The sequence below is a fragment of the Urocampus carinirostris genome, chromosome 16 (assembly GCF_059441175.1).
Source record: "Urocampus carinirostris isolate Australia breed hairy pipefish chromosome 16, RoL_Ucar_1.0, whole genome shotgun sequence".
Taxonomy (NCBI): Eukaryota; Metazoa; Chordata; class Actinopteri; order Syngnathiformes; family Syngnathidae; genus Urocampus; species Urocampus carinirostris.
In genome coordinates, this window is record NC_142364.1 from 31514120 (window position 1) to 31538884 (window position 24765).

At 40.4% G+C, this 24765-nt stretch overlaps 1 protein-coding gene and 1 non-coding gene across 2 annotated transcripts in view; both read left to right on the plus strand.

The window, feature by feature from the left end:
* The window catches only part of LOC148351068 (uncharacterized), a 136416-nt gene that overhangs the window by 3074 nt on the left and 108577 nt on the right, over nucleotides 1-24765 (plus strand). The window contains exons 2-3 of the mRNA XM_088320028.1: nucleotides 22927-23074; nucleotides 23833-23991. Of these exons, the coding sequence (XP_088176154.1) occupies nucleotides 22927-23074; nucleotides 23833-23991 (307 nt within the window). The remainder of the gene's footprint in view (nucleotides 1-22926; nucleotides 23075-23832; nucleotides 23992-24765) is intronic.
* Nucleotides 12238-12420, plus strand: LOC148351069 (U2 spliceosomal RNA). The gene has a single exon (XR_015847139.1). It is a non-coding gene; the product is annotated as a U2 spliceosomal RNA (small nuclear RNA).

Below are 24765 nucleotides of genomic sequence, written 5' to 3' on the forward strand. Positions count from 1 at the left end.
ACAAACAAGACGGGAACGAAAACTACAGAGAATAATAAACAGGACAAAAATAGACGGGAATGAAACTGGATATCGATATTAAACAGGACAAAAATAAAAAGGAACAATACTGGACTGGAAATACCAACAGGAAAACAGGACCGAGTCAGAACCCACGTCGTGCGGGGCAGAGGTTGACAAAGAAAAAATGAGAGCAATGAGCTTAAAAAGACGGAAAGCCAATCTGTCAATGAGCCACAGCTGGCGCCACACGAGCGGGGCCAATCGGGCGCCATCGCAACAGTGACATTCAAGCCAGTACGAATTTAATAACATGCATTGTACATTTTATAGTTTACTATAAAAAAAAAAAAAGAGCATGAGCGTTTTGGTCGTCTGTGTCCTAAAAATGTATTTGAAATTAAATGCAAGCAGTCTGAAGAACAAACAGCAGTTGTCAAACCGTTAAAAACGACGCACCACAGTTGTTAAAACTATTGGATTTTAGACTATGTCAGGGACCAGAACAGACTCTCGGATCCAATAGCGTTAGTTTTTTGTTGGAGCTGGCTTGGGACGTCGGCGCTTGTTGGTCGTCAGCCTCTTCGGGCGGAATGGCAGCTCCGTGACGGGAGACGGAAGGTGCAGCTTAGCGGGTAAGTCGATGGCCGGGGCGGGAGAGTAAGTCGCAAAACTTAACGGAAATAGGTCAAAAAACGAGAGGCAGGCATGAATCAGGCAAGAGAAGTCGTGGGTACCTTGTAGTCTGGAGAAACATTTAGGGATACAAAGAGTACACTCAAAAGTCCATCTCTGGACGCAGACAGCTTAAGTAGAGAACGTCAGCCAATCAGGAATCGCGCTCAAGCGCGCCAAACGATAGCCCCAGGTGGCTCCACTTAGGCAATCACGACAGACTATTGGACTTTGCAGTTGGCCACTAAATTTACTTCATAAAATGCAGATAATACTGATTTTGTTTTTTCTTCTACTGGTGCTAATGAGCCGGTTCTTAGTTTACATCAGGGGTCTCCAACCCTTTTCAAGCTGAGAGCTATTTTTTGTTGCTAATTACCACAAAGGGCACCTAGTTTGATATGCATTTCTAAGATAACAACTTATCATTTTCTTACTATGTTAATATGTTATTACCAGGTTAAGTATTTGAAAGGTTAAAAAGACTCGGTCAACCACTAAAAAAGTTATTTTTCTAAAAAATCACAATGACAGAGCACTGCTGAGGTATTTTCAAAACAAGTCCGCGGGCACCTCAGCTGTGTCAAGGAGCACCGTGATGCCCGAGGGCACCGCGTTGAAGACCCCTGGTTTACATGGATCAAAAATGTCCACCTGATTTTTATTTGCCTGTACCTCAAAAAGTTTTTTTATGGATTTATGGCTCTTCTGACCGAGCACCTAACTGGTTTTTGAATCGTTTTTATTTCTTATACAAATCTGCAGTATGAGCGATGAAAGGTGTATTTTTCATGATACCCATTTTCTTGTGTTTATTATTATTTACGACATCTTAAATAAACTTTATGCTAAATATAGGAAAAGATTAATAACTATCCAACTATTCGACTTTCGTTAATCGGTGACCAGTTGACTATTAAAATAATCGTTAGTTACAGTCCTACTCAGATGTCTCAATTAAAGCTTGTCCTCAAGTTAACATTAGCTTTTTCAGTGATACTCCAGATGATAATATAATCTTGGGAAATATTCCAGTCATGTGCTGCTTTAATTCATTCCAGATACTTCTTGGTGAGTGATAATTTGTCCATATAAATAAGCACTTTTCACAAGCCAGCACAACTTCTGAAATGTTCTGGCAACGTTAAAATCTGCTGTTACTCAGCCAAAATAATAAATAATTAATGAATAAACAAAACAAGCACTTGTAAGATCCTATCAAAAAACAAATAGAGGCAGTTCTCTGCTATTTTTGCCTATACATTACTGGTTATAATACTTTTAGAATTCGTTTTCTTCAGTCCGCAGACACAAGAAGTTTAAATAATTGCATTTTTAAAAATAATTTATCATAAGAGAAGACTATAAAGCAGGGGTGTCAATTTACTTGGGGGCCGCCGGAATTAGGGTCTGGGTGTCACGACCGGTACTAGCAGTGGACCCAAATGCTCAACGTTTCACGCAATGTTTTATTAAGGGATCGGGGAAGTTAGGGCGAGAGAAAAAAGACAGAGATCTGGTGCTCGCTGGGCAGGAGGAACAGTAAGCCATCACGGCCGGTGACAGGTGGCAAGTCGGGTAGCCGGGCCAGAAGAACGAAGCGTGGTTTTGGATCGGAAGCAAGTCGGGTAACCGGGACAGGAGAACGACGCATGGTCGGGGATCAGAAGCAAGTCAAGTAAGTGGAGAGGAAGCCAGGGACAGGGGATCGATACAGGAAACAGGGGACGGAATCAGGCAAGATGCAGGAACAGGTCGTAATCAAAACGGGAGCCATAGTCAAAAAGTGTTTGGATTGCATGTGCTGAGGTTCGCTAATGGACTGACAAAGACTGAACGAGAATGAAATACTTAAATATCTCATCTCATTAGCTGCACCGCTTATCCTCAGTAGGGTCGCGGGGGTGCTGGAGCCCATCCCAGCAATCATCGGGCAGTGGGCAGGGGACACCCTGAACTGGTTGCCAGCCAATCGCAGGGCACACAGGGACAGACAACTCACTCGCTCATTCACACCTAGGAACAATTTGGACCAGCCAATCCACCTGAAATGCATGTCTTTGGAATGTGGGAGGAAACCGGAGTGCCCGGAGGAAACCCACGCAAGCACGGGGAGAACATACAAACTCCGCACAGTTAGGCCGGGAGCTGGATTTGAACCCACGCAGGAGGTTCCCACGACCTCAGAACTGTGCCGCACACGCGCTAACCACTGCGCCGCCGTGCTGCTATATGGAGAGGGATAATTAGGAAACGAGTGGCATCTGGGGCTGGAGGAGTGAGAGTAGGTGAGGGCATTTAGCGGGCAAGTGACAGAATCGTGGCACTGGGTTAGTTTTCCACATGAAAAACTGATACATACGTCTCACCACTCAAATATGTTCTCTGAAATGTTCTACACAAAATAAGATGTAAAAAACAAGTATCAATGGACAAAATATAATCAACATCACATGATCCAGATATTTTTAAGGCCAACAGAGAAGGCCTTGCAGGCCCTCACGACCCACTACTGCACTGTACAACTGCATGTGTTAGCAGCAAGAACGTAACTCACGCTGATCTTTCATTACTTCTGGAATGAGTCTGTGAAGTTCCCCTAGCCTTAAGCAATCGTCTTCGCGATCTTCTGAACACATGCTGACGGACGTTTTTACAAGCCAATTTTGTTTCATCAAGGAGAGATAGAAATGGAGACAATGTTAATATGCACTGTACTCTTCTCACGATCTGAAAGTTCACATTCTCTTTTTTTGCTAAGCATTCTTTGTGGACACATTTTCTTCTGGAAATTTGAATCTCCCAAGGGATACTTTAAGATTGGTGGCTATAGAATAACATGTTATCAACCGTCTGCATTGCAAATAGAGCCAATGACAACAACGTCTGTCATTATTGGCAAAGCACAAGATAAGATAACATTTTTGAATGGTCCATTAAGCTGTCAGAAAAACACATATCCTGTTAAAACACATGTGGTATCTAACAATTATAAATCATTATATAATAATTTTTATCGTACTGATAACAGATAAAATCTTGCCTTTGAAGATTGATACCAATACAGATAACTGCATGCTATATTTAAGGGGGGAAAATAACAGCAAATTCCAATTCTATTTATGTGTGTGTTTATTTACATTATCTACCTGCAAAAAGTGTTCGCGACAAGAACTTTATTATTCAATCAATTGTTTAATATTTACTTTTTTAATCATCACTAACAACATACAGTATTGTTACAAACGCTATTATACTGCAGTGATTGGAATTTTGGTTCTTTTTAGAGAACTGACTCTTTCGTCTCAGATCTCTAAAAAGAGCCAGCTCCCAAAGGGTTCTTCAGATCTTTTTGTTCTTAATGATATATTTCCAATTATAATAAAACACTATGCATCAAATTTATTAATTTTGAAAACGTGTTATGTTACTATATTATATGATTTGTTGTTGCAACGTACTGTACATTGTACTTTTACCTAATTTAAACTTTCAAACTTTATACTAAGCAAAATAAACAGAGATGGCGCCACTCAAAAGAGAGCGAAAGGACAGAGAAAGAGACGATGATGAAGGCCTAAAATCTCCCTAATAAATAGCAATAAATAGATTGAATATTTGAGTGTGGCTAAAAGTGACTAATAATCGGGTCTCGCCGGTGCTCGTGCACATTACAGAGATGTAAAGAGGAGACACGACCAAGTAGCGGAACTGTCATGGTCGCCGTGGCGACCTGTCTGCCCCGCCCCCTGGGCACCAGTTGAAGCAGATCAGCTAATTGCGTGGCTGCTACTTAAGGTTGGGTTGTGGGTATTGCGGGTGTTGGCTCATTACACCTTTTCCGTTCTGTTATGCCCTGTCCTGTTTAGTTTGAGTCGGAGGAAACCTGTACCTGACCATTCTGAGTGTAAGAATGTTTTTGTTCTGTTTTGTCCCGGAGTTTTTGGACGACTTTTATTTTGGTAAATAAAGTTCTCCCTTCCTGCCTCCGTTCTGGTCCGGTCACCCCTTTCGTGACAGAATGAGCCAACCAGAAGTGAACTCAGCGAACGATCCCAGCGTGATATGGGGAGAGCTGGAGGACGCCGTTTGGCAAGCACCCATTGAGGTAACCTTCCCTGCCCGTTTGAACCACGGCCCCGCCCGTCGTGGCCAATGCTGTGCCTCGAATGGGGTCCCCGGAGGATTTGACGCCTGCCAGTCCGACTCCCCGGCCTGCCAGTCCGACTCCCCGGCCTGCCAGTCCGACTCCGACTCCCCGGCCTGCCAGTCCGACTCCGACTCCCCGGCCTGCCAGTCCGACTCCGACTCCCCGGCCTGCCAGTCCGACTCCGCGGCCTGCCAGTCCGACTCCGCGGCCTGCGAGTCCGACTCCGATTCCGCGGCCTGCCAGTCCGACTCCGATTCCGCTGCCTGCCAGTCCGACTCCGACTCCGCTGCCTGCCAGTCCGACTCCGCCTGTCCTGTTTTCGCCTGTCCGGCCTGCCTGTTCGACTCTCCGGCCTGCCTGTTTGACTCTCCGGCCTGCCTGTTCGACTTCCCTGCCTGCCAATCCGACTCCCCTGCCTGCCCGTCCGACTCCCCTGCCTGTCCTGTTTTTGCCTGTTTGCCTGTACTGATTTTGTCAGATTCCGATTCTGCCTGTTCTGATTCTGTCCTGTTTGCCTGTACTGATTTTGCCTGTTCTGTTTGCCGGTCCTGATTCTGCCTGTCCTGTCCTGTCTTGCCTGTTCTGATTCCGCCTGTCCCGTCGTGCCTGTTCTGATTCCGCCTGTCCCGTCTTGCCTGTTCTGATTCCGCCTGTCCCGTCTTGCCTGTTCTGAGTCCGACTCTCCTGATTCCGCCTGTCCTGAGTCCGACTCTCCTGAGTCCGACTCTCCTGAGTCCGACTCTCCTGAGTCCGACTCTCCTGATTCCGACCCTCCTGATTCCGACTCTTCTGATTCTGCCTGTCCTGAGTCCGACTCTCCTGATTCTGCCTGTCCTGAGTCAGACTCTCCTGATTCTGCCTGTCCTGTCCGGATTCCAACTCTCCTGATTTTGCCTGTCCTGTCCGGATTCCGACTCTCCTGATTTTGCCTGTCCTGTCCGGATTCCGACTCTCCTGATTTTGCCTGTCCTGTCCGGATTCCGACTCTCCTGATTTTGCCTGTCCTGTCCGGATTCCGACTCTCCTGATTTTGCCTGTCCTGTCCGGATTCCGACTCTCCTGATTTTGCCTGTCCTGTCCGGATTCCGACTCTCCTGATTTTGCCTGTCCTGTCCGGATTCCGACTCTCCTGATTTTGCCTGTCCTGTCCGGATTCCGACTCTCCTGATTTTGCCTGTCCTGTCCGGATTCGGACTCTCCTGATTTTGCCTGTCCTGTGCGGATTCCGACTCTCCTGATTTTGCCTGTCCTGTGCGGATTCCGACTCTCCTGATTTTGCCTGTCCTGTGCGGATTCCGACTCTTCTAATTTTGCCTGTCTTTCCGGATTCCGACTCCCCTGATTCCGCCTGTCTGACTCCCTTGTTTACCTGTCCTGTTTTCGCCGGTTCTGCCTGTCTGTTTTCGCCTGTCTGTTTTCGCCTGTCCAGTTTGCCCGCCGGACCCCCCCTGCCGAGCGTCGAACCATTCCGGGGCGTGAGGTAGTAATTTTTTCTTTTTGGCACCTCAGGAGCTGTCCCTTAAAGGGGGGGCTCTGTCATGGTCGCCGTGGCGACCGGTCTGCCCCGCCCCCCTGGGCACCAGCTGAAGCAGATCAGCTAATTCCGTGGCTGCTACTTAAGGTTGGGTTGTGGGTATTGCGGGTGTTGGCTCATTACACCTTTTCCGTTCTGTTATGCCCTGTCCTGTTTAGTTTTAGTCGGAGGAAACCTGTACCTGAACATTCTGAGTGTAAGAATGTTTTTGTTCTGTTTTGTCCCGGAGTTTTTGGATGACTTTTATTTTGGTAAATAAAAGTTTTGATCGTCACGCAATTGAGTTCTCCCCTCCTGCCTCCGTTCTGGTCCGGTCACCCCCTTCGTGACAGGAAATTATTCCGACGTGGAATAAATGCTTAGAATCTTTCTAACAAGTTGCGTCGGCCGATTAAATAATATAGCGTGACTTATTATCGCGTCTTCTTTTCAGGCAAATAATTTCTACGTCCTATTTTTCCTTACTACCCCATTAACTATTGAAAAAATAATTATTAAACACATGATTAAAATCTTTACGACAATAACAAAAAGTTGAACCAAGATCTTTTTTTTTTTAAATGTATGTCATGTATGAATTATGACCTGTACTACTCACAAACAACAAATGCGCAGATATATACCTGTGTTTATAATTACCCAATCACATTCAAAGTGATACTTAATGTGAGTCAGAAAACAACTGCAACCATTTAAAGTGTCATTGATTTACAAAAAACTGAGTACAGCTTTTCTTGTACACTCCTTGTGATTGTTGTCATCACATCTTTCATCTGCATAAAAATTCCAGCTTTAAAAGACTAACTTATCAAATATATCATTCCGGAAAAGGTTACAAAAGATTTGGCAAGACATTAAAGGTATAAGTCGACATCATTTTTTTCCTCAAACTGTTTGATCACATAGTGTACAATGTCCTGAGGGCGGCCTTATGGAGGAAACAGTGTGTCTATTGCGTAAGTCCTTTTCTATCAAATCCTGGCTCTGATATATTTCCAGGTATACAGTATGCATTCTTAATTATACAAGCCTTTTATAAAACAAATTAAGTTATTAAATGTACTGTGCTACCTCATGAGCAGATAATTAGTAAATAAAAAGTATATAAAAAATCTACTGATATGGATGACTATTACAGTTCCTTGTCTGAAGATAGCAAAAATACTGAATAATGGCCTGATTTTTTGGAAAGATAAAATTGGGCAAATTCCAGCGGCACACTAGACAAGATCTCACGGCACACTAGTGTGCCTGGCACACTGGTTGAAAAACACTGCTTTAAGTCATGTCCAAATTCCTTCTCGCGGGCCAGTTACAGCCAATGATCAAATTTTTACTGGCCCGTGGCCTTTGTCAGAAAATAAATAATATGTGGCCCAACAGTAATGTTGACCACAATGTAAATAAGAATAAGTAATAAGAATTCACCTTTTCTTGTACACTCCTTAGGGGCGGCAGTAGCTCAGGAGGTAGAGCGCTCGTCTTGGGATCAAGGGATCCCAGTTTGAATCCCGGCTTGTCCGTGTTACATGTCGAAGTGTCCTTGGGTAAGACACTGAACCCGTAATACCCCCAATAAGCAGGTTAGCGTCTTACATGGCTGCAATACAAGGCCGCTATTGGGAAATATGGTGCACACTGTAAAGCGCTTTGGGAAGTCATTGACTTAAAAAGCGCTATAAAAATGCAGATCATTTCAGATCATTTCATTTTCATTAGATGGTGGCAGTAGCCCTTTTGTTCACCTTGCCCTTGGCTTTCTGTGAATATTTTAGCCCACATGACAGTAAATAAAAAGGGGAAGTTGACGGTGAGTGCTGCAACAGAAAATTTGAGAATTTCTTTTACCGAAATCCGAAATAACTATGTCTGCCAAGAGACTTTGGCTGTTTCCCAAGAGTAAAATATCAAGAAGCAGTGCCAGACAAAACGTGATAATGCAAAAAGCTAACTGGAAACGAATGCTGTGAAAAGGTTAAGCAACTGGAAGCTGTTTTAACGGCACAGCAGCACTTTTTTATGAGGCTCTACGAGTTTAATTGAAATGCTGCAAAGGCAAGCTACAGTTTTGCAATGCTGATCACTAAGTACTGCAAACCTTTCACGCAGGGTGAATTTATTAAAGACTTTTAAAGAATGCCAGGCTGAATCGTCGGCCCTCACACATTTTCAGCTCACCAAATCTGGCCCGCTTTCTGAAAAGTTTGGACACCCCTGCCATTGACACTCTGTGTTTAATTCCGGGATCCTGACCAAATATTTCAATCAAGAAACAAGATTTAAAGATATCAGTTCTGTTGATGGGTTTATTACAAATAAACAAAATAAGAAATTAACAGACTCATCTGGGCTTGGGGCATCAGGACAACGTCATCCTGAAAAGAAGCAAGCTATGATAAATTGCTGACCACTGTTTTTATAGGGCTGGGGCGTAGATTGATATGAATGAAACTGAGCTGGAAAATGAAGTTAACCAAAATTTTATTTTCCAGGCACAAGCAAAGGAGGGACATATTTACAATAGATCTTCTGTTAAGACTGGATCTATCTGTATTTTGCAGTTTGCATGATAAGAGTAAGGTAGGCTCAAGGGCAGACTTATCAGAACACCACTTAGAAACATTCCTGGAATGTACAAAATGAAAGGATACATTGCAACATCAAACGAATTATGTTAAAGAGAACTTTTAGTGAAAATTGACAGTCCATTCCTTTTTTTAAATAATTAAGTCTATTCCATGCGAAAGATTGCTCAAGATTTCCTACAACGGTGTGTACTACTCCCTTAAGGAAACAGCACAAACATGCTCGAGCCCGAGTAGTACAGAGGAGTCTGTAGTTTACAGGCCCTCAACTAGCAGCTTGGTTAAATAGTACCCGCAAAACACCATTTTCAACATCTACAATGAAGAGGAAATCTGAGAGATTTGCCTTTAAAACAGAGGGGCAAAGAAAAAGCAATGTCTAAGAATGATCAACCAAAGCAAGAAATTTATATGGCCAAAACAACATAGGCATCATACAACTCATTTGATAAATATAAGTATGACGTTTTCATAGAAAACACAAAATTGTCTTGGTGACGCCAAACATTTGAAGGGTAGTGTATATACTTTGGATTAATGGACTCAAAAGTATTAAGAGACATTACAGACACTAAACATTGTTATTATCCTTTTAAACCCCTTTAATTAAAGACATGCTGCGTAACTCTTTCCTTTCCCTCACAAATACCTGCACACACTTGTGTATGCAAAAACTTGATTCTCGTGTCTTAAAACACTGTTTGACTAGTCCATTCTGTCTACACCGCAAATTTTAACCTGCTTGCAGTTGACATTGACATGGAGGGCAATAAGCCAAGACGAGCTAGATCAAAACACAGCGGCACACCATTCTTCTTAGCATAAAGAGCTTATGATGTCATTGGCAGTATAATGCCAGCTGCATCTAATGAAATAATGACGTGAACTTCAGAAGATATAATGTGCCCTATAGGCGAACTGTGTTTTTGGTCTAAATGTCTATTTGTGGAATCAGTTGCAAATAACGTAAGAACTGAAGAGCAACACAACCTAAATGGATGACTCTCCTTACATTTTATTTACTTATTGTGTTAAATAAATTCAACCTTTTTAATTTTCTGAGCGTATTTCCACAACTATAAGGTGCACAAAAAAGTATTACATTTTCTAACTTACCATACTGTCATGAGAACATCTGATCTCGGGATCTACAGTAAGTAGGGTCCTGGCTGGTAAGTACTGTATCCTCCGGATTATAGGGCTCCCTCAAAATCCCCATATTGACTAACAATTTGAAAGTTTGGTTTATTTCTTTGGAAAATAATTCCGTATTTAAATGTGTGCGTTACTTCATGAGGTTTTACAGAATACTACTGCATTTGTGCAACGTTTGTGCAACATAGCTGATCACGATTAGAGACCATAGCATGGAACGGGAATCCAACCCGGACCGCGGCGGAGATGGTGCCATCAATTACCCACTTGACCATTAGTTATTCAGATGTGCAAAAGTATTAGATTTGATCTCATTATCACACATTTCTTTACTCATGGTGCCAGAAATGAATGTTAGAAAATTGAGAAAATGTTGTTGTTCCCACTCCTTATGTGCTTGTTTTAACCTTGTGTTTTACCGTGCCCCAGCCTATTGATGATTGATTGATGATTATTTACTTCCAATGCTTAATTAAAGCACAACCAAACTTAGTTTTGCTCCTGCTCTATTTTCAATAGGTAAACTTCTATGCGTGTTCGGTGTGTTGCTGTTGTGGATGTAGTAGAGGACACCGTGACAACGTTTTAGACTAACTTGAGGGTTCGCAAATTGTGTTTTAAGCCTGCGCCCTTTCATCAGTTGTGCCTTATTTTTGTGTTAAACATAGCTATGGCGCACGTAAAACCACACCATTTAGTAGAGTGCACCATATGCTTGTCAAAATATGGTAATCGACTTATTTTGAATGTTGGTGATTTAGAAGTTATGAATCTCATGTCCACAGTGCAATGTCTTATAATGTTGTAATTTCATTTAATTTGCCACGGCAACTATTAGATCCAAAAACAAGAATGCATTTGTAGATGATTAAAACAAGATGCAACATCTGAAAGTAGAGAGGTGGAGTACACATGCTTGATTAATGGTAGTCAGCAAATATAGCTACAATGGGTGCTTTGGGAGGGGTACCTAGCTTTGGCGACATCCAATGGACGTATTCAAAACTGCAGGTCATTGTTTGTGGCTCATTTTTTTCTTGTCCTTCTCTTAGCGTTGTCTTGTGGGCCACATTAAACAATGTGGAGGGCCACATTTGGCCTGCTGGCTATTAGTTTGAGACATGTGCTTGAAGATGAAAATGAAATTGACATGAACTAGAATGTGATTTACATTCGAGGAAATATGTTGCATATTTTAAAAAAGGCCTAGAGGTGTCGATTTGGACGATATCATGATAATACAACCAGATTTTCTTCCTAGGGGAAATACATAGAACTCTAAATAAATTCATCTTAACCTACATACTTGTCAGTCAAACAAGTGGCCCATTGCCAATAACAGAACTTCTATAAGGGCTTAACTTTAACTTTATCCTTTAACTCAACCACACCACTGACCTAGGCACATCAGGTACACTTAAAGAGAACTATTTGTTATTTCCTTTTTTTCGACGGATTTTTATTATGATCACAGGTGTGCTGGAGCTGGTCCCAACTGACTTGGGGCAAAAGGATTGGGCACACCTTTAAATGGAAGCCATCGCAAATGCAGTTACCGGAAACCTGGCTATTTCAAAGAATATTGGTTAATTAGTCAGATGAGATAAATCGTTGTGTTTAAGGATTAGCAAGGTTAGGCAGTTGACCTTTTGAGAAATCTTTTTAATTTGTGGATTTGCACTAATTGCACTAAAACAGGCTAATTCAAATCTCTAATCGACATACAGTAAATGACAGTCACTGTCTGCCATGTGTTTAAAAATACCCGAAGTAATTCTGATCTTATGTTATATAATAAATGTGAGTTACTCCGAGAGTGCAAGGCACACATTTCCATGAAGGCAAGCTCAATATACTTTTTCAAGTGTTGACTGGTGCACGTCTTCATTTAACCTCACTCTAGTTCTGGCACTTTCTAAGGCTGACTTTGTCTGATGAGTGTGATTTATCTTAAGAGTCATCCACCCCTTAAAAATAAACTGCTACCCATTTTCAAAATAATTGCTCATTATTAGTAGAATTTGGGGTATATATTAATATTTTTACTTTCTGTATTATAAAAAAGAATTGCTTTAATCAACACAGCTCAGAATTTGATTGGGTCTTCTCTGCCCAGTCTCAAGGATATTCTCAGAACGTGAGATTCTTGACATGGCGGCATGTGTTGGTTTAAGATCAAGTGTAGTATCTGACCGTAAAATTTTAAAGTGTCGGCATGTGTTGATTTGATTTTTGCAATCTGGAGATGGAATAAGACCTTGCTCTGTCCACTCCGCGCATCGGCCCGGTATTGCAGTACCTCCGGGAATGGTGCATTCGCACGGATCACTGCATGGCTCTGTGGCTAGGACCTTGACTCGGCCTCTTGGCTGAGAACAAGAGTCTCGGCCCCTTGGCTTTGTAGCGTATTATGATTTGACCGATAATGGATAATTGATAAAGAATATAGAACAATAAACCTTACAAAATCCCTCTGTCCATTTAAAGGGACAGACAAATTAATATTAACGTGATGCTCATCGATGTGATCAATGATGCACTCAGTTGCTGATTAAGTCCCGTCGCCAATTCAACAACAAAATAACAAGCTGTATAAACATCTGCACAAGAGCTACCGTTGGTCATCACTCACACCAATCATGTGCACATAAAAACTGACTATGAAGCACAAAACTCCACAGCACAAAAGGTCTGCACCTGTCATCTCCCTTGCGACATGTCGTATCTATAAGGGTCCATGCGTGTACACAAACTGCAACAATAGTAACTGATATTACAATATATAACATCAAGTAAACATGTTTATCCCTTTAAACCAAGTACATACCCATTAACAGCAGTCGAATAGTTAATGAAACAAATATGTGCAATTTATGAATTACATTCAGTCGTCAAGTGAAAAGTCTGTAACAAAAGAACTTTTTAATCCATGACAGTATAAAACCAAACAGACTTCAGGCTGCATTCACATAATTTCAATTTGTTTAATTTGTCAGGCACACTATCATAAAGCTCAAGCTCTCTTATAGCAAAATACATGTATAAAATGTACAATACATGTCATCAAAACCATATTTGCTTGAATGTTACTTAAATCTTACCAATGCAAGTCAAACTGTTCGACATGCCTTTCAACTGTTCGACATGCTTTCCTTAAAATGTTTGTGCGTCACCGAAGTACTGCCGTTATACACAAGGTCTGCTTTACCGTATCCTGGCTAAAATGCTCACAAACTTTAGACTTTTTCTTTACGCGTACTTAATGTTGATACCGTCATTCTCTATTTTACCGCTCAAGACAAAGACACTAATGCGCATGTGCAACTGTTGGACAAGAGTGATGGATGAGTGAATAGCTCGTTCGCACAGCTGCGAGGTCATGGGATCGAATCCTCCAGTGCGGAGTTTGCATGTTCTCCCCGTGCTTGGGTCGGTTTCCTCCGGGCACCATGGTTTCCTCCCACAATCCAAATACATGCATGTCAGGTTAATAGCTGATCCAAATTGTCCCTAGGTTTGAATGAGCAAGTGAGTTTTCCGTCTCTGTGTGCCCTGCGACTGGCTGGCAACCCATTCAGGGTCTCCCCCGTCCACTGCCCGAATATAGCTGGGATGGGCTCCAGCACCCCCATGACCCTACTGAGGATAAGCGGTTCGGATAATGGATGTTGACTAATCTTTGCCGCCCTATTTAAAAGCAACACAAATGTTAAAAAAAGAGTTTGTATTCAGTTTGCGAAATTCAGCACCCATTGATGGCTATTTCATAAATATAGTTTAATGTTACCATATCAATAGAAGAAAAATGTCCAGTGTTTTGAAATACATATACCATAATTATATGTTTTGTCACTGCTGTTAAGCACAAAGCATGCACTTTAAGACTCTTTGTGATTAAGGGCTATACAAATAAACATGACTTGACTTGACTTGACTTTAAACAACCTAGTGATTTTTGTAGTTTTTCTTAGTTGCCGCCATCCCGACGTTTTCTTTTACATTTCCATCTTCGATCACTTCTTTATTGGTAAACCTTGTGGATTTATGTTAGGGTTAATAGTTTCGTAATAGGTTAAACTGGAGTGATCAGTAAGAGAGGCAAATGTAGTTTTAGAATTTATTCACTGCAGTGGGCAGACGGATTCAAAAAGTCTCACCGTCTCACAAGTTTCCCGCGTTGCAACCGGGTTTTGTTTAAAAGCGTGCGCATGCGCAGAAAGTATCAATGACGTCACACATACGTCTACGGTTCAAAGTTCGCACATGCGCAGTAATAACCAACGACGTCATATATATCTTTCGGTTCAAAAATAGTACAAGAGTAGAAAACGAGTTGTAATATAAGTCAAGCTCATCAGGATTATTTGTAACATAGAAGACAGAGAAATACACAATTAACTAAATATGGTTAGCTTTGACAATTTATTAGAAGTTCTTGTAAGACGACAAGCGGACACCTAGAAGTCAAATTTATAAAAAAATAACAGAATCATTCTTCTTCCTTGCAAACAGCTCATGTTAAGAATTTCTGAGACAAAAGTGCATCCTTTCTGGTGCCGGGTGATCCACCAGGCCTTGTTACAAGCACAGCTGTGTTATCCATTCATTTCTTTTCCTTCAGTTCTCAACTAGATCTGTTAATAGGTTTGTCTTCGCAGATTTTATATCGACTTCTCTCGAAGGGGACACGCTGTGTTAACAATAAACCTTCCTTGGGATCGTCTTGCTAAGTCAGCAGTCAAACGCTGTACAAACAGAAGGTATATCTATTACAATGCTTAGGTCAGGAATTTCTGGTGGGTTTGCAAGGCCTTTGCACTGCCGTATCAAATGGTTAGAATCTTACGAAGCATTGGCAAGTTCATGGTACATAAATAAAATACCAAGCAGGATGTACCTCATTTATGTGCTGCTATCTATATGTGGTATTAAGCATGTATTTTGCATAGCACATACCCACCATGAAGAAAATGAGCCTTTTTGGTAAAAATGATGAATTAAATGCCACTCGGGCTAATCGCATGATTATTTATGACCAAATATTGGCATGTGGTCATGGTTCAGAATTGCATGGCAGCATCATTTATATAAAAAAAAGAAAATATAAGTTCTAAAAAGGGCAGCACGGCAGCGCAGTGGTTAGCGCTTGTGCGGCACAGTTCATGTCATGGGAACCTGTCGTGGGTTCAAATCCAGCTCCAGACTTCCTGTGCGGAGTTTGTATGTTCTCCCCGTGCTTGCGTGGGTTTCCTCCGGGCACTCCGGTTTCCTCCCACGTTCCAAAAACATGCATTTCAGGTGAATTGGCCGGTCCAAATTGTCCCTAGGTGTGAATGGGCGAGTGAGTTGTCTGTCCCTGTGTGCCCTGCGATTGGCTGGCAACCAGTTCAGGGTGTCCCCTGCCCACTGCCCGGAGATGGCTGGGATGGGCTCCAGCCCCCCCGCGACCCTACTGAGGATAAGCGGTACGGCTGATGAGATGAGATGAGAAGTTCTAAAAAACTGGGTATACAACTCCAAGCAACCTCTCGGCATTGATGTCTTCAGTTGGGTGCAGACTGTGACTATGTTTCAGTATTTATTTGTGTACTTTTTGTACCCCAAAAAAATAAATCAACATTTATCTGCTCATAACACAATGATCAGTCAAAAATATTACTGACAAAATTTGATGCAACTGGATTTGAACCTGGATTGCGTTGGTGAGAGCGCCAATTCTTACCGCCAGTTCACTAGGGTTATCAATGACAAAGGAATAGGCTTTAGTTTTTATCTCATCATCACACTAATTTTACTGTACCCTGTTGAAAACATGAAGCCATGATTAAAATAATTTTTTGACAACATAAACTATACCCAAAAAATATCCAAATTATGTTTAAAATGTATTTATTTAATGTGTTTTGAAGTCTGATTCAAAGTCAATAATGATTTTAATCATGGCCCCTAAGCATAAGCGAGCTCAGCAGCTGCTTAGGGCCCCGCAACCACTAGGGGGCCCCCAAGAGCGGTTACATTTTTTTGGTACCAACATTGCTCCCATTGTCACTTTGTCTGTTCAGTCAAAAATAATTCTACAAAAATGATGGTTTCTACAAATACAAATATAACAAACATCAATATACATCCTACACAATAAATACCCAACAAAATATCAAATGTAGTGCTAAAAATCAGGGACCTCATATATTATTTTGAATGTTTTGGAATTACTAATCAGAAACCAATCCAAATTTGTGATTTTTTGATTAACCAAAATGTTTCCATATTTAAGATCATACGTTAACTTAATTTTCTTTAAGTTTTCCACGTGACTCACAGTATCATGTCATGCCTCTGGCAGCGGTTCAGGTCAAAAGGGTAGAGTCATAAATGATAGAATTACTCTCTGTCTCTCTGTCTCTTTATCTCTCTCTCTCTCTCTCTCTCTCTCACTCTGTCTCTCTCTCTCTCTCTCTCTCTCTCTCTCTCTCTGTCTTGCTCTATTCAGCTCGATCACAATTCCTAGTAAGCTGGTATGGTGGAATTTTTAATGTGACTTGAAATATTTCCCATCAGAGCCATTCCTTTAGGCTGCAGAGTGTGACCACAGAGAGGAGTTTGTGTTGCAGGCATGTGTTTGGCAGGGCTGGCAGGATGTAAAAAGTAAATAGCTGACAGATTTGGATTCAGCGACAAAACCGACGGTGCAAGTACTTTGAACTGTTTCCATTTTCACGACATTAATGTGCTTCTTTTCAAAGACTGAATCAAAAAGTGTTCAGAGTTACAAAACCACCTCTGGTCGTCGGAATTTCCTTTCACCTAAGAATGCTTAGTTTTTTGTTTTGTTTTTTCATTTAAACGGAAATTGACCGGAGGCATTTCATACACTGCAAATGATAGATTCCTGCTATAAAGGCTAGGGCTGTTACATTAGCTGATTTTGTTAGACAATAATGTGCTGCATTTTATTGATGATAATCAATATTTTAACAGTTTTTAAAACAGGGCTCATACAGGTGCTTGAAATACATTAGAAATGCTTGGATTTTAGTGTGTGAGGATTGAAAAGTGCTTGAAATCTGGGTAAAGTGTTTGTAATGTTTGAAATTGTTGCTGCGTTTCTCAACTGCTTAATAATAGCATGGACACTGCTCTCTTATGGATTCGCTTTGCCATTGCATTTCTTCTTCCCTTTTGAGTAACGGCAGCTGGAATTAGTTTGTCCGGCATTATCCCTAAGAAGCATTACCAAACCACTACGGGTCGGCCCAAGTGGACAAGCACATGCTTCACCCAAACAGAAATGTCTATTAGTATAAGCATAAGGTATCAATTATAGACATTTGTTACGGGTCATGAAAAAAATTCAAGGTAGCATTTCCTAGTGGTAAATTGTAATGGGTAAAACTTCCTGAAACTCAAAATATAATCTACATATTACTGTAAACTCAAACTTTATTTTTTGTGGGGGGGAGCTCAGAGCATCTAATCTGAGATTATACACTAGCATTATAGCTCTTTTGTTTAACTGTGTGTGTGTGTGTGTGTGTGTGTGTGTGTGTGTGTGTGTGTGTGTGTGTGTGTGTGTGTGTGTGTGTGTGTGTGTGTGTGAGTGTGAGTGTGTATGCGTCTGTGTGTGTGTGTGTGTGTGTGTATGTGTGTGTGCTCTTCAGTTTATTCTCATAATACTCCGGCTGATCACGCGCATTTTTGACTCCTAGCTGATTCAAGCAGACAGGAAGCCCACACAGGTGAACGGAGCAGTGTGATACCTGACTTCATCTTCATTTACTCAGCCCTCTGAAACAGAAGGGACAAAAGCATAGGGGCGTGCTTAGGTGGTGGGTCTGAAAAGCATGTGGTTTTCCCCTGATTTGCAAGCTCATTTTCCTTCACCAGATGTAGTTTCACTGAGGCCAGGGCCTATCTTTCAAAGAAAATTTAAGGAAGAGTGAGGACAAAATTAGCATAGGCAGATTGTTAGCCACAAACACCAGTATCATCTGAATAATTTCAAAGCACATCATTCTCCCAAATCATGGTAGGTGATGGTAGAGCTGAACATGCACAAACCCATGTCACAAATCACAAAGGGTGTAGGGCCTAACAGGGCAAAATCACCCCCCTTCTCCTTAGCCAACCAACTCCCAAGGCCCCGGTATCACCCGGTCACGCCAATCTCACCCCAGGCAATAAAACCCGCCGGAGAGCCAGTCCCAGGACCTGGAGCAACACCGCCAAGACGCCAGTCACCCCCAACCCAGCGTATCTTGACAATGTATTCATTTACTTATTTCTTTATGTTTTTTGGGGTCGTCCAATACGGCTCTTTCAACATTTTGGATTTCAGACTCTAGCCTAGATTGTTGTTCTGCCTGCAGAGCCTGCTAAAAAACAGTACTGGGGCCTTAAATATGCTACTTCTGCTTAATTTACTTATTTTATTTATACTAGTATTTCTTTGTTTATTAAAGTACTTGAATATACATTGATTATTTTAATATATTTTTAAATTAAAAGTAATGTATTGTTGATTGGATGGACTTTGATGAATTGATGATCCGTTGAATGGTTGTTTAAAACAATAAATAAATAAGATGTTGCTACAGTTACTCAGTACTTGAGTAGTTTCTTTCCTCAAGTACTTTTGAATAATTGTAATTTCTACTTGAGTCATATTATTCTGAAGTAACAGTACTTTTCCTTTGGTAGTATTTTTAGCTATTCCACCCACCTCTGGTTGAGGGGCATTAAACCAGATAAAATGTGCCAGCACTCTCAGTTTTTCAAGTCAGTGAGTCCATAAGTGTTTTTTCTGCTTTTTAATAACGGCAGAAGTAAGTGGTTTGTTCACCGTGTGCTATGCTCTGCAGTATGTTGTATTTCCCAGAAGTCATACAGATGCCTTCTGCATATGTTTGCCACCTGGATTTCATGATTGCAGCATACAAGGGATTGCTTTTTATTTCTAACTCATCTGAACATGAACTGTTGAACTTACCTCTTTGAATGTTTTTTTCCTCCTTTTTGTTTATATTTTGTAACTACAATATTTTCCATAGTATAAGGCGCACTGGATTTGAAGGCACACCCCAAAAATTAGTCTTTTGTGATATTTTTTTCATAAATAGAACTATAAATACAGTAAAGGCTAGGGTTTTACTAAAACTAAAAAGGTACCAAAATTGCGCAGTGATTGATCACTTGAAATACAGTATGTCACAAAAGTGACATTTCTACAGAGATTTTATTATATTCAATAAAACAACACTGAAGAAACATCTCTTAGACACAACCTAAAAACTCAAAATATAGCTGGGTATGATTAGGGAGATGGTGTGTTCAATATGAAGAACACTCTGTCATACAGGTCATAGAAACTCCCAATATGACACACAAGGAACTCTGTGGGACCTCCAGCATTTAAAAAAAATTGGGGTTCACTCACAGCATAGCTTGTGTTGGATGTCCAAGGAAGCTGAGTGAATGTGCACAGTGTCACATCTAAATGTAAGGAAGGGGTAGGAGTGCTGTCAGCATTACTGCAGGGATTAAAGAGGTAGCTTGTAGGCCTGGAAGTACTCAGACCATACACTTCAGGAAGTTTCACCTTAGGGTGTACTCACTTTTGTTGCAAATGAGTTTCGTTATTGACAGCTTTATTTAGTTTTAGTTTTTTGAGGTTGGAAATAAAGTTACACTGTTATAATGCATAAATGAACGAATGAATGAATGAATGAATGAATGAAACTTTTATTTTGAACATAACAAAAGCAAAAACAAAACAACAGATAAAAAAACCTACAAACAATGCTAAAGTACATGCTCGAAAGGGAGTAGAAAGAAGCACATACTTATTAAATCCTATCCCAATTTATTTAGTATCCCAATTTATTTAGTTTGGTTTATTTTTAACTATCCTTACCAACATATATATATATATATATATATATATATATATATATATATATATATATATATATATATATATATATATATATATATATATATATATATATATATATATATATATATATATATATATATATATTCACCTCATAGGTTTTGTTCATACAGTAAATATAGGTCCAGATTGTGATGGATTTGCATAGGATGATGTTGACGGTGATATTATAACAATGTTCAACAATACCAATGAGAATAGACATATAGTTGATAATGATGATTAAAAACAACAACGATAAAACATAATAGTCATGATAGTCGCTGCAATAATAATAAGCTTAATTTTTAGCTTGACCCATTTATTGATGGTAAAAGGCTTCTGCTCACTTACATTTTTTGGATACCAATAATACTAATAATACTAACAACAATAGTCACATAAATGTTATAATAATCATCATCATAATAATAGTTATGATAATATCAGTTTAATTTAGTTTTACCCATCTACTGGACTGTCTCAGAAAATTAGAACATTGTGATAAAGTTCTTTATTTTCTGTAATGCAATTAAAAAAACAAAAATGTCATACATTCTGGATTCATTACACATCAACTGAACTATTTCAAGCCTTTTATTATTTGAATATTGCTGAATTTGGCTTACAGCTTAAGAAAACTCAAAAATCCTATCTCAAAATATTAGAATATCATGAAAAAGTATACAAGTAGGCTATTCAACTAATCACCTGAATCATCTAATTAACTCGAAACACCTTGCGAGGGTTTCCTGAGCCTTAAAAACACTCAGCTTGGTTCAGTAAACTAAATCACAAGTATGGGGAAGACTGCTGATCTGTCTGCTGTCCAGAGGACCATCATTGATACCCTCCATCAGGAGGGTAAGACACAAAAAGAAATTTATCAAAGAGCAGGCTGTTCACAGAGTGCAGTTTCAAAGCATATCCACAAAAAGCCTGTTGGGAGGGAAAAATGTGGCCGGAAACGCTGCACAACCAAGAGAGATGACCGCAGCCTTAACAAAATTGTGAAGAAGAGCCGCTTCCAGAATTTGGGGGAGCTTCAAAGACAGTGGGCTGAAGCTGGAGTCCAGGTATCAAAAGCCACAGTTCACAGACGTGTCCGGGAAATGGGCTACAATAGCCGTATTCCCATGGTCAAGCCACTTCTGAACTCAAGACAACGGAAGAAGCGTCTGACTTGGGCTATGGAGAAGAAGCACTGGACAGTTGCAGAGTGGTCCAAAGTCCTCTTTTCAGACGAAAGCAAGTTTTGCATTTCATTTGGAAGTCAAGGCGCCAGAGTCTGGAGAAAGGCTGGAGAGGAGCAAAATCCAAGTTGCTTGAAATCCAGTGTGAAGTTCCCACAGTCAGCAATGGTTTGGGGAGCCATGTCAGCTGCTGGTGTTGGTCCACTGTGTTTCATCAAGTCCAGAGTAAATGCAACTGTGTACCAAGAGATTTTAGAGCACTACATGCTTCCATCTGCTGAAAAGCTCTATGGAGATGAGGATTTCATTTTCCAGCATGATCTGGCACCTGCCCACAGTGCCAAAACCACCAGTAACTGGTGCACTGACCATGGCATCACTGTCCTTGATTGGCCTGCTAATTCCCCTGACCTGAACCCCATTGAGAATTTGTGGGGTATAGTTAAGAAGAAGATGAAAGACACCAGACCTACAAATGCAAATGAGCTGAAGGCCGCTATCGAAGCATCCTGGGCATCAATAACACCTCAGCAATGCCACAGGCTGATTGCCTCCATGCCACGCCGGATTGATGCAGTAATCCGTGCAAAAGGATTCCCAACCAAGTACTGAGTGCATCAATGGACATTTTCAAATGTTTGATTTAGTGTTGCTGTTATAAAATTATGTTTTTACTTGGTCTGAGGAAGTATTGTAATATTTTGAGATAGGATTTTTGAGTTTTTTTCAGCTGTAAGGCAAAATCAGCAATATTCAAATAATAAAAGGCTTGAAATAGTTCAGTTGATGTGTAATGAATCCAGAATGTATGACATTTTTGTTTTTTTAATTGCATTACAGAAAATAAAGAACTTTATCACAATATTCTAATTTTCTGAGACAGTCCAGTATTTACTCTATAATGCTAGTCAAGTCATGTTTATTTGTATAGCCCAGCATTTTCAGAGCGAAGGCTCCGGACCAGAACATAGGGGGAAATTAAACCTGAAAGATATGAGGGAGCAAGTCCATGCATGATTTTGTATACTACCAACAGAACCTTAAAATCACATCTTAAGCTTACAGGGAGCCAACGCAGGTTAGCTAAAATCGGGGTAATGTGATCAAACTTTCTTGTCCTAGTTAAAAGCCTCGCTGTAGCATTTGTACAAGCTGAAGGCTCTTGATTTTGGACTTTGGGAGACCGGAGAGTAGTGCATTACACTAATCGAGATGGAAGGTAAAAATCGCATGAATTTTAATCCCCGCATCCGACTGAGACAGCATAGGGCGAATTTTAGCAATGTTGCGAAGATGGAAAAAAGCTGTTGATAAAAAAAACTTTGATGAAAAAAGATGTGATGATTAGATATGACCTATAGCTATTTCTTGCATCATTAATCTGCCTGGTGGCCTGTTGGTCAGGATTCAATACTCTTACCCTCACTATACAGGTTCGATCCCTGTTGCCACCATTGTTGTGGTCAGCAATAAATATCGTCTGATCAATAATTGCACAAATTTGAGGGTACACAGGTTTACATTTTCATTGTTTGTTTGTTGTTATTTTATTGGGTGTGGCTTATAGTCTGGAAAATACATTATTTTATCAAAATGTTTTTTTTTTCTTTTTTTTGCACGAATGTATTTCATGGATTTTATTATAAGATCTTTTTAATAATTATCTTTTTGGCATTTAATGTATTTCACTGCACTTCTTCCTCCAGATGAAGTGAACATCCTGGATGACTTTTCCATTCAGTTACCCAGCAGTCCAAACGCAACTTGGACTGTTAAGGACGACAGCTGTCCAGTCCTACAGGTGGGACAGTACTCTGTGCTGGCTCTCCCTCTCTCACAGCTCTTCACTGAAGGGTATGAGTATGATGATTGATGCATAAAATCTTAACTTACATCCACTACCGTTCAAAGTTCGGGGTCACTCAATACAAATGTTGTGTTTTCCATGGAAAAGTAACACATCTATTCATAAATTGAGGTATCCATTGCCCACATAAATCAACTGCTTTTATTTGCCACCCTGCCTCTTAGGCCAGCATCTCATAGTCGCCTCTTCACTGTAGATGCTGTAACTGGTCCCTAGTGGGTACTATTTAACCAACCTCCTGGCTGAGGACCTGCAAAGCATCTATTTCTCGAACTCGAGCTTCCAATGAACATGCCATTTTGCCACTTCTGCTGGTTAGAGCCTGTTTACTGAAGGGAGTATAACGCGCCATTACAGGAGAACTTCCGTTTGTTGGAAATGTCTCGCATGGAATAGCCCTCATTTCTTAAAACAAGAATAGACTGTCAAGTTTCGCGTGAAAGCTAAATCACACAAATGTGATGCTACAGATACTCAAGTAGCTCAAACAAAGATCAGATTTATAGCTTCTCTAATCACCTAAAATGTTGTCAGCTAAGCCAATGACATTGCATATGGATGTAGTAATCATCCATTTGCAATTGGTAGCAATTCGAACCAAATGGTTACAAAAAGCAGCTCTCAGCTTAAAAAAGGTTGCCGATCCCTGTTTCAAAGTGATCTTGTGTATAATTTCCTGTTTTTAGTAACCTCTCAGAAAAAGACCAGCTCTTGTATACTGATGAAAAATCTTTGTTTTGTTTAGGTTTCCTGATGAGTTTAGTCTACTTGTGCAATTTAAGACTCTTCAGCGTGCTGAAATGAGTGTTTTCACCATTTTGAGCCAAGACAGCCATATCCTTCTGCAGCTGCAAATCAGTTATTTCAACGTTATCCTCACCGGAGCCCAACAACGGCATTACGAGTAAGCCTGTAGTAATTTATATTGTCATTATAACCTTTATATGAAGTTGCATGAAAAATTCTGTTTCGATTTAGGGTACACGAGTATTTAAGTATTAGGGCAGATTATTTTTTTCATTTTACCTTTACCCCTCTGGCTCACATTACTCTTCCAAACCGTGCCCAGGCCCACTTGCTTTCACAATAAACGTGATAACGTTGATCCAGAACAAAAATGTTTTTGTCGTATCAATGGCACTATGGAGAGCAAACTTGACAACATGGGAGATAAAACGTTTTTAATTCTGACAGCTCACTATATTTATGCATACTCAGATATGTATGTACACGACATTATGGTTAGAAAAGCTACTTGACTAGTTCTAAGTTTGATGAGCTGTATAAGCTTAATAGAGGCAACACCAGAGTCAAAATAATTTACTCAACAATGGACATAGCATAAATAAAGTAAAATACCACCCTTCGTTGGTTTAAGGTTTTAGATTAAAAGTCTTTCATTTGGTTTAACTGGGTTTACTAACCCTGTTTTATTTCTATAACAGTTTGATGACCAGTCATCTACTCTGTTTTCAGTTGCTAAACCTATTATTAGGAGCACAATTTACATTCCTGGGCACAAATATGTTTTTAGAATCAACCTAAATCTGTTTTTGACACAGAATTTAAAGTAAAAGAAGAATACAATTTACATTTATTGACAATTTTAATTAATAACCAGAGATTTCATCAAATGAGCAAAGAAAACACAATTTTGATGTTCTCCAGTTTAGGGAAT